Source organism: Falco cherrug, chromosome 2 (assembly GCF_023634085.1).
Source record: "Falco cherrug isolate bFalChe1 chromosome 2, bFalChe1.pri, whole genome shotgun sequence".
Taxonomy (NCBI): domain Eukaryota; kingdom Metazoa; phylum Chordata; class Aves; order Falconiformes; family Falconidae; genus Falco; species Falco cherrug.
The window spans coordinates 115,251,773-115,271,143 of NC_073698.1; the positions used below are offsets into that span (position 1 = coordinate 115,251,773).

Below are 19,371 nucleotides of genomic sequence, written 5' to 3' on the forward strand. Positions count from 1 at the left end.
GATTACAATATAATCAACAGGATTAGGTAAATTCTCATTGCAATACAAAGCAACAAGAAAATTACAATAATAGAAATAATAGTAAAAGACATCATTCATAGCCTTAAAAACCCACTTCCTAAAAATCTTGTACCTTTGGTTTCCAGCTGACCAACAAACTTAAATTTAGCAAAGTGATTACAAAGATCTGACGACCAATCCAAACTAAAATGAAAACTCTGACAGGAAAAAGTAGGGCCATAGAGACAATCACCGATGGCTCTAGTACGGGCTTCAGAGAAGAAACCTACAGCATTTTAAGGCATCAGCCACTTCAGGTTGTAATCTTCTCCCTTCCCTTCTCGACCTCCCTTGTGATTAATCTCAGATGTAACAGTTTGGGGAGCTGAAATACTAAAGTGTGCTTTCCCTCTTTGGCCTTTCAATATTGTATATTTTGATTGCCTGTCAGTCAGCTCATCACTTTCTCCATACATAAAGTGAAGCTGTCAACAAGAAAACGGGAAGAACAGATGACCAATCATAAAGAAAATATGGAAAGGCCAAACCCCAGCCAAACCTCATTTTAATTGGATTATATACCTGGAAAGGCAGAAATGAGTTGGCGTGAGGTGAACCACGAAAAAGAGAAAATTAAACGAGGAGAGATGAGGACAGGGTGACTCTAAAGTCGTGTCAACATTCTCGCCACTGCAATGAGGCGAGAGGTGGGCTGTGCTTAGCAGGGCAGGCCAAACGGGACCACCAGGCATCACGGCAGCAGGCAGGACACTGCTGATCGCACTGGCAAGGAGGGTTTATTTTATTGTCTTATTATTTTACATCATATAAATATAATAGAATTATAGAAATTATACATTTCATAATATAACATTATATGTTTGCAATTTATATATGAAATAAATCTATAACAATACATTATCATCGTTATCATTGTTATTATAGCTATAATTATTGTTATTATAGCTATTATTGTTGCGTTATTATTATTGTTGCATTACTATTACTGTTGTATTATTATTATTGTTATTATTATTGTTATTGTTATTATTATTGTTGTTATTATTATTATTAAGAATAAAACCAGGTCTGCGACTGAAGTCCATGATGGAAGAGGATGCAGTTCACAATATAATAAAGGGAGCTGGGCAGTGTGACTGGAATTGTCAGATAAGCGTGGGTGTTAAATTCCACCTTCCAGGCAGTTATGAGCCACTCTGGTGACATTTGTTTGCTAATTACAAATACTTACCAGTGAAAACCTCTGTACCAGGATCTCCAGGACTCTTTCTACCTTCAGCATATAAAAATGTCAGCCTGTCCAGTTGTCCCTTGAGAATTTTCTCATTTTTCCACTCATTTTAATTTTCTTTTGCCCTGAACTGCCTTTTCCAGTCGGAAAGAATCAAGGAGCTACTGTAAGCACTAACTAGTTTCCTAATGGTAAAAATCTGCTCTTGTATTCAGAAGTTTTGCTGTCAATAAAGCACACTTTCTTCTGAGATACCTAACACCAGGGTGTACTTCATAACGAGAAAATAAAGCTGCTGACAAACACAGCTCAACAGGTACCATGCAATCCTGCAAAATCCGAAGATTGGAAGCTTTCTGTGACTGCCTCTGTTGTGAAACATGCCCAGAGAACAATGTACCTACAGCCAGTGGGCTAATTCCCAACTCAGTTATTTGGTATATGAGATTCATAGTTCAAATTTCTGAATCAAGTCCTGTCTGTGCCACTGGAGACCTGAGACTCCACACTAACAGCAGAGGTTCCTTCTCCCCATGCTCACCTTTAACAGTCCCCCAGCGTCCAGAAATCTGCAGAGTAGTGGGTGTCTGAATTAACTAAATTTGCTTCATTATGTTTTACAGCTCATCGACTTTTCTTCCACAAATATACTTAATTATTTTTTTGAACCAGTTTTGCTAGTGGCTTCCAAAACATCCCTAGGCAACAAGTTTAATTACAAACTGATTTTAAAAAAAATACATTTTTTTGTTTTAAATCTGCTTCCTGATGCTTTTATTGAATATACTCTAGTTCCTTGTCTATAAGAAATAGTGCATAACCATGAATATCAGTGATTTGTCCAGTCCAACTCAATATATCTCTGTAGATCATAGGAACGGTACTTCTAGTTAGAGATGGGAAGTAGGTCACTGGATAATGAAACTTTTAAATTGAAAATGCAAGACCCTGGGGGAGAGATAACAAAAAAGGACAATTCACGTGATATAAAAATCTGTAATGAAAAAAGCCACAGTTCAAACACTTGAAGGTCTCTAAGTTACTGAGAAATATGGCAGGCAACCTTCTCATGCCTAACATTATCAGCATGAGTAAAACTGCAGCTGTACTCACAAAACTGCTGCACTCCTTCCCAGCAGAACCCAAAGTCGAGGTTTCCCTACCTCACACTGAAGTGTGGAGACATTTTTAAAGTAGGGAAACATCTTACAACTGAAGTGGAATTTCAACACAAGAGCAACGATCCAGCTTTTCAGAAGGCTTGTACAATGATGGTGACTTGCTACAATACAATATAGCCAATGCTCTATTTTGACAAACAAACAACAAAAAAAAAACAACCAAAAAAAAATCGTATTTTCAAAGCTGTGAAATTCAAGTGATTCTACCAACCCTAAAAATGTAGTACAGTACTGAGGCAGCTACACAAAACTCAGCTGTAACGGTGCTGACGACAAAAACTGCTTAACTTGCCTAATTTCAGATTCCCTACAATATCCATAGGCAGGTAGGCCCAGGATTTGGATTCGAGCTCCTGTTCTGTCCTGGATATTTTGTCAGGTTTATAATATCTTGGTAGAAAATTACAGAACACCCTTGTAAAAACTACTGTATTAAAACCCTCTTGAGGCAACAAGACTTTCCATCTCCTTTTTAAAATATGTTTCAGCCTTGGAGGGTGTTAGGACAGGTAGAGCGGCTGGGCTGATTTTAAGACTAGTTTAAGCCTAGGTTCAATCTTCTACATAAATACCTTTCACTTTTGGAAGCGCAGACTAATGTACACTTCTCTTTTCATTTGCTACTGAATTATTTCCTACCTGGCAAATACAGAAAAGATCCTTATTGATATACAGCAGCTTCGAAACAAGCCATACGTAAAGCAAAACTATGTATAGCTGTTTACTTGTTTCATAGATACACTTAAGAGAGCAGTTAGCTGTAGTTTAGTGCTATTAATCAGAAATCATAGAACTGTAGAATCACAGAATGGTTTGGGTTGGCAGGGATCTTAAAGACCATCTCATTCCAACCCCCTGCCAGGGGCAGGGACACCTTCCACCGGACCAGGTTGCTCCAAGCCCCGTCCAGCCTGACCCTGAGCACTGCCAGGGATGGGGCAGCTGCAGCTGCTCTGGGCAACCTGTGCCAGTGTCTCACCACCCTCACAGGAAAGAATTTCTTCCTTCTATCTAACCTAAACGCGCACTTTTTCATTTTAAAGCCATCGCCCTGTCCTACACTCCTCGCCCTTGTAACAAGCCCCTCTCCCGCGTTCCTGCAGGGCCCCGTCAGGCACTGGCAGGGGCTCTCAGGTCTCCCCGCAGCCTTCTCCTCTCCAGGCTGAGCCACCCCAGCTCTCCCAGCCTGTCTGCACGGGAGAGGGCCTCCAGCCCTCAGATCATCCTTGTGGCCTCCTCTGGCCTTGCTCCAACAAGTTCCTGTCCTTAACAAAGCTATCACTTTTATTTAAGTAAGCAAATTACTTATTTTTACAGGTAGAATTGATTCAGATTGCTGTTGTGAATCTGGAATAAATGATTGAAGTCATTAAGATTAATTTAAATCTACATGTTACATTCTAACAAGTCTTTCACGTGCTGTGTATACAGTTGTTTGGGAGAATTACTTTCCTTTTCAAAGAAAATCAGGACTTATACAATAATGTTGACAATATTAATACAGGTCAATAGGACAGTATTAATTGGTCAGCATCACCCTACAAAAATCAGTTTTGGAGGAAGAATTTCGGCTCTAAAATACAAAGTCTGACACTAACTAAAGTTTGACTTTGATCACTCCAATACAAATAATAAATGAGAGGCAAGAGGGAACATGCTGATTTATATATAGGGACAATCATTTGGGATTGTGTAGCATTTTTCATTATGCAAACCTCTTCAGATTTAAATACATCAAAATGTATTGAACAATCACTGAAATATGACATTCTTTGTGTATTTGTGAGCATGTGTGTACATCTTGTGTCTCAGTTCAGGCAGACAGCAAACATCTATCCTATAATATTAAAAGGGCTGAATTAATATCTGGTGTCATGACTCTATTGCAGATCCTTGCATTACGTCATCAGTAAATGTATCATAGTATTTAAATTCATGTTTTCTTCAAACACATCAGTGAGTTAGTAGTGGAGTATAAAGCAAAAATGGAAATATTTTTCCAATTAGTTTAACATGAGTTTCAAAGGACAAAGTAAACAATCTAAAATGAAAAAAACCAAAATGCTGATTTTACACTTTCAAAACCAAGAAAGTAGGTTTTGTTCCTATTTTTCCATCAGGGAAGTGCCCATTTCTAACTTTACCAGGAACAATACTTTTGGAGTTGGTAAAAACAAACAAAAAAAGTCTGAAAAAACTTTAAAGAAATCTACGGACAGGTGACAATACCTTATTAAAAGGGAAGAGCTGCCTCAGTCACTAAAGAATCGCCATTGTGTTAACATAGTATGTTAGTACTCCTGGCAGTATGCGCAAACCCAGACAGTTTGTGCAAGGTCATTGCAGATACAAGATGCATCAACCTGGTTTAGTTCCTACAGCAACATAAATGTGTTTATGAGCAGCAGGTGAATTCCTACAAAAGACTCTAAAGCTATTAAGAGCTCAGTAAGGAGTACATAATAATAGGCTGTTAACTCAGCCTCCCTGACAAGAACATCAAGAAAGGGCACTTTGAAACTATTAATACTAATACATTAAAAAAAAAAAAAAGAAAAAAGAAAAAAGAGAATTTTCACATTATGTTTCTCTAAATCAACAAAATAAACACTCATGATTCTATTAGTGTATAAAACTAACAAAACTACGTGGGAGTAACTGAATAGCATGCCCTTTCTATGAATTCCAGTGAGCTAACAAAATCATGCATTTAAATGAAAAGCTCCTCTAATGTTCATTTTTCATTCCAACAATCACCACCACCACCACCCCCCAAACCCACAGCTTTTATTTAATACATGGTAAAATGCTTATACTAATGTTAAACATGGAAATGGTACGTTTTATTGCATGGAAATGGAATGGGTCTCCTTAAAAGAGCTTCCTCTTTTCTTTTGTTTTTTTCTGCCTTCTCCCAGAATGACTGCTTGGGGACATCACTACTTAACAAAAAAGAGGTTGCTTACGATTCAGTTAGTGGCTTTGTTTCCATTTCAGTGTGAACAAAATATTAAAAGTGGAAAACTAGTAACAATCTCTCCTTCTGCACAGTTAGTGTGCAGTTGCAATGCAGTCTCAGAAGAGAGGAAAAAAAATCCAAACTTTGTTTTTCCTCCCCAAAAGAATACGTCTTATTACATGTAACTCCCCAAAATGTCCTGAATATAGGAAAGACTGCAGGAAAAAACAGGAAAAAAGTGAAATGATACCTCATATTGGAACATTCCCTCATTTAAAGAAAGATATAACCTCACTTATTTCTCAAAGTACACAACTTCTTGACTTGGTCTGCGAATCCACCTTTTTGGCTGCGAAAGAACAACTTACAAACAGTACGTAGTTTGTGTATTGTGAAAGCACTGTCCCTAGTTTTTAAAACAGCTTGGACTTATAGATGAAGACTTTTGGGAATGTTTAAGTTAGCTCTTATTTTAAGAAGGTCTAAAGTAAACGTTCGGACAGGTTTTAGAGAAATGGAGACCTGGACATTGTATTTAACTTATAAATAAGGAAATTATTTTTCCTTAGATGGCCATCTTTTGGAAACTATGCTAATTATTTTTAGGTCATTGCTCACAAAGCTCACCGTTCTTTTTGTAAAAATATGTCAAACTTTCAAAGTTTGACTCCAGATTGTGCGTTAAGGTACTTGAAGGAACTACAAATCTGACTTCAGATACTACTAAAACTTACTGCACCAAAACTCAAAGGTGAATACACTGAAACTAGTTACTAATAACAGCAATGACAACAATAATAAAATGTTTTAAGTTGAGAGTACATCCTCTGTATTATTATTTCAGGATTAAACATGTTAAACTTTTTACCACTTCCTTTTGTGCAATTGCTATATTCTCTCTGAAGAGACAACATTTCTTTCTTACAATATGTTCATCAAAATCATCAAAAGCTTGTCCTTGGGAGGGAGCTGAACTTACTGTACTATACAATAACTGCTTCTGATTTTTGACGCTACCTAACCATACACTTAAGATTAATAGCTGATACCTGCAGTTAATGTTACTATTCTTGCTGTGTGAGTAATCTATTTTTTAAACTATTTTTTTCTGAAGTTCGAATGCTGAATGGCTAGCAAATATGTTTAATAATTCCTTTTATTAGGAATCAACCTCTGCTATCAGTGGATTTAGCTTTCTTAGCTTCCTCTGAAGTATGGACTAGCTGTGTTTGTTGCCTTGTAATAGTTCGCACAACTCCTATACTGATGTCTTTGAAAGAGTTTGAAAAGCATTTATTCAAAGCCATTAAAGCACCTTTACTAAATTTGTGTGGCTCTTCTAGCAGTTACTTCAATAAGCATTGTACGTGCAGTTTTCCTTGGGGAAAATGGTATTGGCTACAGACAAGAACACAAGATCAGCAAAGACTGAACTATGTGGTTTTTTAAATCAAATCCACTAGGCTTGCTTAAACAGCATTATATTTCTTGTTGAGATTTTTTGGTTCAGCAGGAACGACAACAGTAATAGCTCTGTAGGCTACTTTATTATTAAATACGAATGTTTAGAAGCTATATCTAAATAATTGACGAGAACGATTAGGAGACTAGCCAAACCAGGCACCTAATGGAGAAGGCCTAGCTCAGAACTTCTATGATAAACCCTTTGCTGCATGGAACAGATATTTGAGGCCAGATTACTTTTTCTCCTAATAGTAATTATATCAGTGTCATTAATAATAGCTGCTGCAAGGTCCTTAGGTTCTTTCCTGCAGGCAAAAATTATATCTGGTCAGAGAGTCTCATAATTATTCACTCTCATTTTCAACAGTCCTGAGACCTATTTTTTTTTTTTAAAGAATCTAAGGCTTTTACAGTTCTTCCCTTGGGAAACTAGGTTAATAACAACAGAATAGGAAAACTGAGAAGCTTGTTTAACATCACTTACTATGCTAAAATAAGCTAGGAGATTTCATTTTAATGATCATCTCCCAAAGCGCATTTGTAGTGACTGTTTTTTAAAAACATTTACCAGACATGGTTCATTTCCCAGGAGCTCCAAACGGCCGAGAATGCCAGAGGTGTTCCTTGGGGCTCTGGTGCCTTGCAGTGACATGCTGATCTGTTCCTGCAGCTATGGGCAAATACTAAGGTCTGCCTAATACTACTATCCAAAAGTTCTTAAGTATCCATATCACTCAATGCTCTTTTTCTTATGAGAACATGCTGAAAATGTAATGAAAATGTGTTACTGCATGAGCCCTACATTTCTTGCTTCTAGTCACATCAGAAACATTTTACTTGGAGGCAGCAGTTTGCTACTTACGCCTCAAGTAATTTGAATAATTGAAAAATATTACAGGAGCAAAGCGTTCGTTTTAAAAGAGAACGATTAGCATGAGGCTAAAAATTGCCCAGCTGATCATTCAATGCTAACAGCACAGCGCTCACTATTTTATACTGCATATACTCACTGAGTGGCCAGGCACCTGAAAAGCACATCCCTATCGTTACAAGCCTTCTCCTGTTCCCCAGTTTTGCCACCCACGTTGACTTTAACATTTAGGCAGGAAGCCTGCAAGGTTATCAAGCATGCTGTGGTAGGTATATATAAAAGAATGTGCCCGGAGAAAGAACCAGTACATGGTAACAATCCAGCCACAACAGTACCGAATGAACTGTGCTGCTCAGGAGTAACAGCGCACAGTCTGCAGGCTCCCTTCGGCCTCATGTGGGCTGGAGCTGGTGCGTAGATTATTCTTCATGATTTAAAAATCTAACATAAAAGCAAAATCTGAGCCAAGAAAGTATTAGCTGGTACTTCAGGGAAATACGGAAGCTGTAACATTGCAGTGCCTGAAAAAAAGTGATCCTTCTAACTCCGTTCAGCATTATGTGAAATTGTAACTAAAGGGGGTGGACAGACTGGAGCGGTTTAACTTTTTGAGTAGGAGGGAGGTTGTGGGTCAATGAACCTCACACATGTCATACACACCTCACAGAAAGGCATAGGGCTATAGAAAAGAAATTACTAATTTTATTTTGTCTTTACAAAGCATTACCCAGAAGTTCAGAGGATTGTCTGATCAACATGACATGGCTTCTTATAAGAAATGTACATATCTTGTCTAATGAGAACATGTATGGCTCCTGGTCAGTGAGGTTTGAATCCAGCTGATATTCAAGCAGGGTCACATTCTGCCTGAGCAGAACTGAATTAATCTGAGAAGACTGTAATGAAATATCTCCTTAGCTGGAGAAGACACAGAGGAACATCTGTTGTCCTAAACCAAGATGGGTCACACACCGTACACTGGCAGCTCACATGGGAAAAAAAGCTGGAATGAAACAACTTGGGCACATGTGGGAAAGTGAGCTTGGTGTGTTCCCCGGGCTCCCAGGAGCATGAGGTTGCTGTGCTAGTCTTCAGTACGGTACCGAGCATAGCACAAGATTATCTGTTCCTCAAAAAGCGTGGAAAAAAAATTGGCAAGGCTTATCAGTTCATACCTCTGTACAGGTACCAAGTGTCACATCTTTTTACCATCAAAGTGCAAAGTATGTGATCTTGTATATATACACTTCTGTGGTTTTGAAATATATTTCTACACAGATAGATTTGCTACAGATAAACTACAGAATACTACTGTGGACAAACAATTCTGAAAGAGAAAATTACGTTCTTGCTAATCATTTTCCATATTAATTTTTGTAAAAATAATACTGTCATTCAAAACATTGATTGTCTTAAATCTTCACATTATTGCTATCAAAGTCATTTACCTCAAGGTCTCTTAAGTATTTTACTACTTATATTCAGGGTGGCTCATTTTAATTCGTATTAATGAATATTCAAAGAAATAGCGGTGCTTGTTTTAATAATATATATTAAGAAGGAGCACCATTTCTTGTATAAGCTAAATAAATACAGCTGTAGACTGATAGAAAAATTAACAAGGTCATACTGCTTTCTAATCCTTTAATTCTGGTACTTTATCTCTTTGCCTTATCGGCTCTTCATCTCTTTTTAAAATCTCATTGAAAAACTAATTTCCCCCTTGCCTCTACTGCTCAGTTATTTTCTCTCTTTTATTTATTAATTCAACTCTAAATAATACTGGAATGGAGGAAAAGTCCTATCTGACATCCTACATATCCTGTCCGCTCACTGTCATATGGAGGTGAGTTACAATTTTTATGTGAAAACTGCCTGTGATTTGTAAATTGAGTCTGCCAACAAAATGAAATATTTTGTCAGAGGGATTTGGCTTTAGTGTAAATTTCATCAAAAGACGAGAAAGTGAAGAATCATCAGCCAGCCCCCCCCCCCTCTATATCCTGCTCCAAAAGATATTCTCTGCCTGGAGATGTCATTGCCATGCCTTGGGATATCACTTGGGTACATTCCATTAAAATCTGTTCTCTATAGAGAGGCTTCCTCTGCTAATTATATATTATCTTGTGCGCAACAGAAAATATAATCCAGCTGGTGTATTTGGGCCATATGGGAGAATAAACTTAATACAATTGCTGATAAGTATACAGATTGATATGCTTAATACAGCTCTCTGGGAGCATTAATTTTTGATGATTAACTTTAAGGGTTTGGGTGGAAAAGGGGAGGAATAAGCATTTTCCAGTTCAGCTGCACAACCTGAAGTGCTGCCGGCATAGTGTATATCCACCGCCGACTGCTTTTCCCTTCCCATGAGGGAATTGTGACGGAAGGACTTGGCGTCATGACAAGGCTGTGACAAGGCCACATCTCATCCCACTCCTCCACCTGACTCGAACTCGTGAGCTTCTTGGAGAGTGGTAAATAGATTACAATGGCCTGGTATCTTTCAAAAAGTACAAGCTTTGGTCAATGTCTGAGTAAGAGTTTTAAAGTATAAAAGAAAAGTTGATTACTCTTAGCAAGGAAACGGAGCTTCTATTCATACTGGGAATCTGATTTTTATAGGGAAAGACAATACTGCCTATAAGAGATTTTTTTTTTTTTTTTAAAGTACTGGGCTATTTGTGGAAGATATTAATGGATTTTAAAATAGAATGGCTAGCTAACAGACTGCAGAACAGGGCAGACACCCTGTACCAACCGACAGTTTGCAAATGTTTAGTATCTATGAGGACTCCAAAGAAGGTCTATCAAGAAATGCTTTTCAGAGTACACCTTAGATCTCTAAAGTCAAACATTTAAAGGATTCTTTGTGTGTTGGTGTAGACTCATCATCTAAGGTGACAAATGTTGCTAACTGTATAGTTTTCAGAGTGATCAATAATCTTCTAGCAATGAGATATTTCAACTACCAAGCCACAACATACAGTATTACTTCAGGCTCATGACAGTCTCTCCCTGGTTACATCACGTAACTATTTAAGCAATGGAAAACTTTTTCTCTTTACTGTGACAGAAACTCCTAGCATCTTGGGCTGAATGTCTGGGAATTTTTGTCTTCCTCACAGGCCAAGTCAGCTCTCTAATTATGTCCTGGGTCAGCTTATGTTCACTGCACTTTGGGCTGAAAAGCTGCAGAACAAAGTGACCTCTTGTCAGCCAACCACATAAATATGTACCAGTGTATTCCGAAATATGAAGCTAAAAATCTGTACAACCCATTGATTGACTCACAATGAATTTTTTTATTTTCTCAAGATTTCCATTTTTAGAGTCAGATAGGAAGCCAAACAATATTTTGTTACGATTCTGAGCGTTCTGCAGCAATTCACTGAAGAAAAGGTCATATGGAAGATGGTGCTTTAAAATAGACAAATTACTGAGCTGCTTTATTATATTTTAAAATTCAAATGTTTCATACTTATAGCTTATCGATAGCCTTGTATAACTTACTTTCTCTATTTCTTTATTGTTTGGTAGCTTTTCTCAGAAGAAGTGAATATTTTTCACAGAGAGAGCTTACCTTTCAGTAGTTGTCTGTGTGCAATTTGTATTGCACAAGAGTGCAAATATAAGTTTCTTGCGTATTTAGCACCGTTTAGCCTCCTTCCCTTGTTCTGCTTGTTCTGGATACGCATGGAAAGATGCATCTCTATGTTCTGTGTTCAGTCACTAATTTGTCCTACTGATGAAACTGTTGGAAACTGCCCTATTTTGTGGAATGCTCACTGTAGCTTATTAGACAGGTACTTGATTTCTGTACGTTTACACATCTTTCATGAAACCTTGGGAGTACATGACAAGATATTACTTCCATTTATGAGCTGCAGAGTTGCTGCTGGTTATAATTAAATGCAAGCATGCTCCCCCAGTGTGGTCCCCAATGTCATATTGACAATTTTGCAAATATCAACAAGGAACCTTATAAGAAATAGCAGTTAATACTTGTAAAACTTTAAAATCCTGCAGAGTTCTTCAGACTTTTGCAAATTTAAGAAACGGATATAATCAGATGAATCTGGGGGACTGAGTGTTTGTACTTGATGGAGAAATACAATTTCTTATAAATCAAAACAAATCCTCTTTTATAAATACAAATGACCAGTAAAAAGGAATAAGGACAGGACTGAAAAAGATGTTCCATTTTACAAATTAGTGCATTTATTATTACCTAAGACTATTGTTTTCTGCATTTTTCTTGACTCCTTAAGACACTAATAAAATTTCTGACCTTCTCATAGTCAACGTGTTCTTGAACTTCAGCTGCATTTTTTACTGTCCAGTAGAGGACTAAATCTAGTAGACAATTCTTTCACTTTTATCACATTTCTTGTGGGTATGTAACACCATCTCTATTTTGTCACTGCTGCTGAGAACGTGAATGCTGATATTTCCCTCTTTGAGGGTTAGTGGGAAGCCTAACCTATCCACCCCTGACATTACACAAACAATGCTACTTAATACAGAGAGTTCCAAGGTGAATAAGAATGGATTAATTGATTCTGTTAATAATTGAATTAATGTGCACGTTAGTATTTTCTGGCTTTGAGTTAGGAACTATCCTTTTTTTTTTTTCCAATATACAAATCCCATTTGTATTTTGCCACTATATTTACCAAGTGCTACTGTTATACATTTCTTCAGCGCTATTTAAATATAATTAAAGTGTTATAAAATCACATTTAATACTGCAAATCATCAGACTGACTTGCAGTACTAGATGACTCATCTCTCCACTCTAGAATCTAGTCTTCAAAAAGTGTTGTAGAAAATCTCTTATATACCTATTCCTCTACTCAAATAAGTGATCTTTTTACTGCTGTTGCTGGCTTGTCTCTTACTCTGCCTGTTACACAGTACTGCCAGACAGCATGCCTGTTGTAACTTACTAATAAAAGGTGTATTCAAGAGCTAAGCATTTAGTGATTTAGGAAAAAGGTGATGCCTGTGGAATAGTGCTGGAATAGTGTGGAAGAGATGCCAGTAGTGCATTTATCTCCCCACAGCTAAGAGGGGAGAGAAGATTATAGTTCGAGGATAACTCCTTATGTACTACAAAAGGTGAAAACAGAAAATGGTTCTTTTTTGGTAGAAACAGATAGGAGTGGTTTAGACTGTATACACCAAAGGGCAGTGAATCCTGTGTATTTAGTCTTGCGGCACAATGGACAAGAGTAAGTAATATGTACACCTCTAAGGAGAGCTATTTGACATGATATATCAGCAGATAATCAATCTGTTGATAAAGGACTTCTATAAAGATAACCTTTATAATTTAACATCCGTATGAATGGCTTTAGATCTTTGAAATTGTTCCTATTCACTTGAATAAAATCTCACTGTTTCTCTTGTTTAATTCACTTGGTTATTGTTTTAGTACCAACAAACAAAACAAGGGCAGTCCAAGTTGTAAGGTGGCTTTCTTTGCTAATGGATCAAAACCTGAAGGACTTCCATTACTGTAGGAAAGTAAGGTTTCCTTCCTTTGACTACCAAATATTCTAAGCGATGTCTCTTCTCCCTCTAGGTGTGCTGTTTAAATTGTTTGGATTTTTTTTCCCAGTTTACCATTTTTTTCTGCATCATTAAAGCTGCGTAATCTCAATGCAGCCAAGGAAAAAAAATCTCTCAGATCAATGATTCTATGATTCTATTTACAGAGCCTAACATCCCTAAATATTTCTTTCATTACTTGGCTTATATTTCTGTTCTTTGTGGTCTTTTCACAACTAATATCCATTAGTTCCATTGTGACTTTCAGATGGGGACAGAGAAACAGCAAGAACTGACTTAGCAGGGAAGTGTTTAAGATGTTAAGAAAATTTAAAAATTTTCCTAGGTCTTTAGGAATGAAGGCACTGATTAGCACTACACCTTATACTGGTACAAGGCTCTATAACCAACTGGAAATGACAAAATATGTTTTGGGCTTTGGGAGAAGTAGGCTTGAAATCACGCTTTCACAAGACATACTTGTGTGCACCTTGTACCTTTACTGGTATTGCACGTTGTTGCCCTCTTTTGTGTGAAATCACCTAATTTTGACAGAATGTCAGAAATATGACATGGATGACAGGCAGTTTCTCTCCCTCGTGTAACCTTCTGTAACCCTCTAAACAAGGCTGGTGCACTCTATGATTTAAGCATGAATTATTGCTAAATAATGCCGCAAAATGAAATGACATTGACATTCATCTTAATTGTTTCAGTGTCGTGAAGTGTTTACAATCCATAAATCAAAATATCTTCAAGCATATGATCCATTTATCCACGTTCATAAATGTAGTTACTATAACACAGGTATATCTACTGCCTGCTTGCTGCTCAACTTGATTCTGATGTGAAACAAGACAGTCATTAAACAAGTTAGAAGTAAAACAACAAAAGACCAGTACAAAATAAAATGTCTACTTATATAGCATCGCACGTGGGATCAAGTGAAAAGTTTAGAGTATTTTTAAAAAATATTGAAAATATGAAACATATTGCTCTTTAGGATCTGATTTTGGGTGATGCTGTAAGTGAGACCTACTTTCTCATAGTACTTGATCTCGTAGTCCAGAATTGCTCCATGGGGAAAGTCCGGCTCTTGCCAGGAGAGGGCAATGCTGTTTTGGGAAGCCCAGTCCTTCCTTACCATACCTATCAAGGAGGGTGCTGAAAGGGAAAAGGATAACTAAGGGTTAAAGACAAAGCACACGGTTTATCCTTTCAAACTACTGTCTTAGGATACCAACCCGAGGTAACTTGGAGTGACCTCCAGACAGAAAAGCATGACAGATGGCAATTCTCAGGGAGATGATACAACCTGGAATTAACGTCTCAAGTACATACTAGTAACTCCTTTGTTGAAGTGCAGTCCAGCTTCTGGAAAATGGCTATATATAAAAATATAGATAGAGGCGCCTGTGCCAGTCCCTGCCACCAGGTCCACACAACCAGGCTGGCTCCCAGGACATCGTGTCCATGGTAGAACCCCATTTCAGAGACAGTAAATCCTACATTCTGTATAATCTTCATTAAATGTTATAATTCAACTGTGTAAAATGTACATTGGGTTTATTCTTTGGAGTAAAATGAAGTGACACGGCTTAAACCAGATGCAGTGAAGTTGATTTCTGCTAGCTGGGCTGGCAGCAGCAAGGGTGTTTTAGCCGGTCGGTGAGGTAGCTGCCTGCACAGGAGCCAGCTTGTCAGGGGAGGCCAGTGGCAGGGAGGGGGCTATGGGCAAACCCTGGGGGCAAAGGTGTGCCCAGACCTACCTGCTATAACGGAGACTGCAGGTCTGCTGCAGTGCAGCACGTAGGAACCGCTTCCAGCAGCTTTTGGAAAGGGCCCCGCATGGGTGGATGCACGCCAGAGCCAAATTATCTCTTGGTTATGGGGTTAACTAATTTTAAGAAATGCTTTTTCTGCCCTTCTAAAAATAGAAGGCGCACTGTTATCTATGCAGTAATTTCAAATGGTGCAAAAATCGCATTTTAGGAAATGGTCTTAGCTTATGTTATTAATCTGGTCAAGCATGCCAAAAGAGATCTAATATTCTCCAGGTACTAATGCTGCTTTAATGCTATTGGTGTGCAGCTTTCCCAAATTTTACAACAAAACCAGTCATGTTGTTCAACATTCTTGAAGATGACTGAGAAAGCTGAACAAAACAGCTACCATAAAAAAAAAAAAAAAAAAAGTTATTCCAGTGATTCATAGCTTTTGCTATTTGTCTTTCCACTAACAAATATCAATTCATTACACACCCTCCCTCATTCCGCTCTATTACGAATCTTACTTAACCTCTTCTGAACTTCCAAGGAGCTGTCTCCTAAAAATAACACATTTTTACAGCTTCTGTTTTAATCTTTTGAATGAAAGAGTCTCCCTAGGAAAATGAAATAAGAATCTGCTTCTAGTCACAAAATTTCAAGCCTTAGTTTTCTTCCCTGTAAATATTTCAAGAAGTTTAAGAAATGAAAACAATAAATAAATTCTAGAATGCAAAGAAACACTAAAGAAAACAAAACCCGATTGTTTTTCTTTGAAAAAAGGGAAACTTGCCACACAGACATGCACATAACAATCTCTTTCTTTGTGACAGTGCATTTATCCAAGAGAGAAAATAAACTTCCATCCACTGCCAATCCTCCCTGTGGATAACTATTCTGTAGTATAATAGTCCAGTCCTCTCTGATGTGAAAAACCCAACACCTCAACATGAAACACTAAATAAAAAAAACTACCAAAAGCATTAAGTGGACAAAACAGAGCTCACACAGGAAACTGTCCTACACCTGTACTTAGGCCACTCTAACCACAGGTCTGCTGCAAGGGAATGAGAGAAAAAAAGAATTGCTGCTATGCTCAATAAAGGATTAACTTATTTTTAAAAGTCCTTAAAAAGCATAATGTAGAGTACCTGAATAGTACAAAATACAAATAAATAAATGAAAAGCAGTCATAGATTTTGGGCCAAAAGTTTATCGCTGGGTATGTATAACCACTCCCTCAGTTAAAATGAAATTTTTACTATTGAAGTTGAGGGTGAAGCTGAGCTCTTGTAATATCTGGGGTAAAATCAGCTACTCAAGCAGGCAACAAAGATAGATCTGCTTAAAGGGAAAAAGAAGCTAGCAAACATGGATTTGTATTTGCTAAACAGTGATCGAAGGCCTACCAGGGTATTGCTTATATAAATTTGTTTACCATTTGTTGTTTTGATTCATTCACTGTTATTTGCTGTGATTTACAGGCGGGTTGAGGGAGCTATAGCAACCTTTCAGATACATCTAGGATACCCTGAGTACCTGCTCATGGGTGATGGACATCAGCTGGGCCACCTTCCCCAGCACATCATGGCTTTGTCTCACTGTGTTTGGGGGTTCACTGGTCAGACAACCAAATCCCTGGGAAATGACTGAGGTTGATTTACAGAAAACAGCAGTTTAAACTGTAGATACAATTACATTCTTGGCCTTTCTAGGTTTTTAAAATATAGATTAGTGCTATTACACTTCTTTAAATTATGATCTAACCTTTATAAGCTTTGCATATGTGCTGCATGTTGTGCATTTTTCTTTGGGTTCCGAATTCCAGATTTATACAGCAATTTATGCAGGTTTTCAGTCTAAGCTCACTGCAGTAACTCTGCCATTTGAGGAAGCGCATGTCAAAACACAGTCCTGGCACATCCGAAGATCCTCTCAAAAGTTCAGTGTAAGAAATAACCCAAGCTTTCTTCCTGGGAAACAACTCAGCAGCAAATTAATGAAAGAAAATTACTTTAGCCCTCTCCTAAACCAGCTGTGCTTCACCTGCACTTGAAGCTGAAACCCTCACATCACCCCTGTAGCGCTGTGCCAATCCTCTAAATCAAAATGCGGAGGTGTAGACATAGGACAGTGAATATAAAAAGCATATTTGTGTTTGTACTAGGGTACTGGGCAAAAAAAGAAAACAAAAAAGGAAAAGTGTACTTTTGTGTACTTTTGAACAAAAAGCCACAAAAGAGCCAACATTGTCCATTTCTTATATGTTCAGAAGGATAAGCCTGTATTTGTCATACAATGGTTATCTATTGACATCTCAGAGGAAATAATGAGTTTTGGGAAAAGGATTTCAATCAGAAATTTATTGTACAAATAAACAGTCAAATAAACCCAAGTAATTAAAACCTGCAGCTAGCTCAGTTTCTATTTCTTTAGTTATTGTGAAGTGCTACCAAAAGCAATACTTTGTACGGAGATATTTCAGCTTCTTATAACAGTTGCTCACTAGAGCAGAAGTTATTTATTCCCTAAAGATCCTATCCATTTATTGTTAAAGCTCTTTTTAACTGGAAAATTGTAAGATAGGTAAATCTTATTTGCCCATTTATAAAGACTGCTCTAATGTTCCTATGATGAATCAATGGGAAGTTCTTTTAATTAGTTGTTTCAAATCCAGTAGCTGCAGGAGAGCTCTAATTTGGTTACCCAATGAAACTATTTGGGAAAAAATGCTTAGAAGCACAGCATGGCTTTTAATCACTTTAATGGCAGCACTTTCTTGCCGTTGGTACTAGGCTGAAGAATGGCTTCTGGCTCTTAAGCTCAGCGCAGATCTCCGTTTTGTACTGAGGATTCTTTGCACCATCTGCTCTCTATGTTTTCCGCCACACCGTTATAGATTTCTTGAATTATGATGAGTCATCTACAGCGCTGTGAACTCCTGATTTAGTTTAGTCTGATAAGTTTCTTTGTCTTTTCAAATTTGTATTGAATAATGGAAGTTCATTCCTTAATTCACAGTAAGCTTATTTTATTCTAAATCTGTTTGGCTTCTCTTTTTTTCAGAATCCCTTTTCTCATACACTACACGAAGGACAGAAAAATGTGTCTTTTAATTGATGATTGGATTCCGGTGTCATTTCTCAAGAGACTTTCTCTTCTTCTGAAGTTGACTTCTATTATATGAAAGCATCTGATTTCAAAACAGGTGACCTGTAGGGTTTCTGAAGCTTTTTTCCTTTAGTCCATTTTCAAATTTTCCTATTTCTTGTTCCACGCTGTCGAAAGACAGCAAAGAATTGCCAGCATTTCCCCCCTGGTTTTCAGGGTTGAAAAACTTTGATATGGTGCCCATTCACTATGAAGAAGCTTCAGACCGAACAGTAGCTGATGACAAAAGCTCATTTGATGGCTGTCTCTACACGGAGTGCTCTACCCCTCTGGTATCTCATCTCAAATTTTACTACTTTGGTGAGAAGAAACCATGACAGGTCAGTGCCCTTTTACTGGCTGGCAGAACCCTACCAGGTATGCACAATCACTTTCTTGTTAAAAAAAATTACCATCCAACAAACAGGAACAGCTGCATCACTGTGTTCCTCTTCCCTGCTGTGTTCTGTCTGTTTGGCCAAAGCCAACGAAGTGCCAGCAGATACCAATTTGGAGAGGAGAGAGTGGAAGGGGGGTCTGAACTGGGCACATGGTGTGGTGAGGACTGCAGCTTCCCTCTTTTGGACACCATCCTCATGAGAAGGCTGTGGGTCTCAGTGGGTAAAATACTGTCATTTAGGATAACTTGGTTTAATTTAGTTAGATGTTTCTATACCTCTACCATTGCCAGTAATAATCTGAATCGTGTAACTGCATGTTATTCTTTCCTGGAGACCTCTGCTTGCTTCAAAGTACAGGAAAGACCACAGTCACCAAAATAAAGGGCTTTATCATGTTTTCTGAGCAGGGGCTTCCCAATAGATGACAGAATCCAGCCCCCTCCCTCTTCTTTCTCTCCTACCTCAGCGACTTCCCAACTGCAGCTGGGGGAAAAATACTGATTGAGGCCCCCTCAGCAACCTTGCTTCTCTTTGAAAACTCATTCATTGATCCCTTCTAGTTTCATACAACACAGTCGGAGGAGGAAATCTGCTTTAACATCCTGCAGACTTTTGTTGGGGAAAAACTTCCTTCATTAAGGGAAGGATACTTGAGGGTGGAATAAATACCAGTGCTGTGAGGACTAATTTATGTTGACTTGGGTTTCATGTCTCTGTTGGCCAGAAAAAAAAGACGACTGCTTTTCTGTTCATTAAGAGAAAAAGACTTTT

General features: G+C 37.9%; 1 protein-coding gene across 2 annotated transcripts in view; it reads right to left on the reverse strand.

Annotated features, from left to right (window-relative positions):
* Positions 1-19,371, reverse strand: part of EPHA6 (EPH receptor A6) — a 513,385-nt gene that overhangs the window by 143,589 nt on the left and 350,425 nt on the right. For both annotated transcript variants that reach the window (XM_055703220.1, XM_055703219.1), the window contains exon 6: positions 14,323-14,447. In XM_055703220.1, the coding sequence (XP_055559195.1) occupies positions 14,323-14,447 (125 nt within the window). The remainder of the gene's footprint in view (positions 1-14,322; positions 14,448-19,371) is intronic.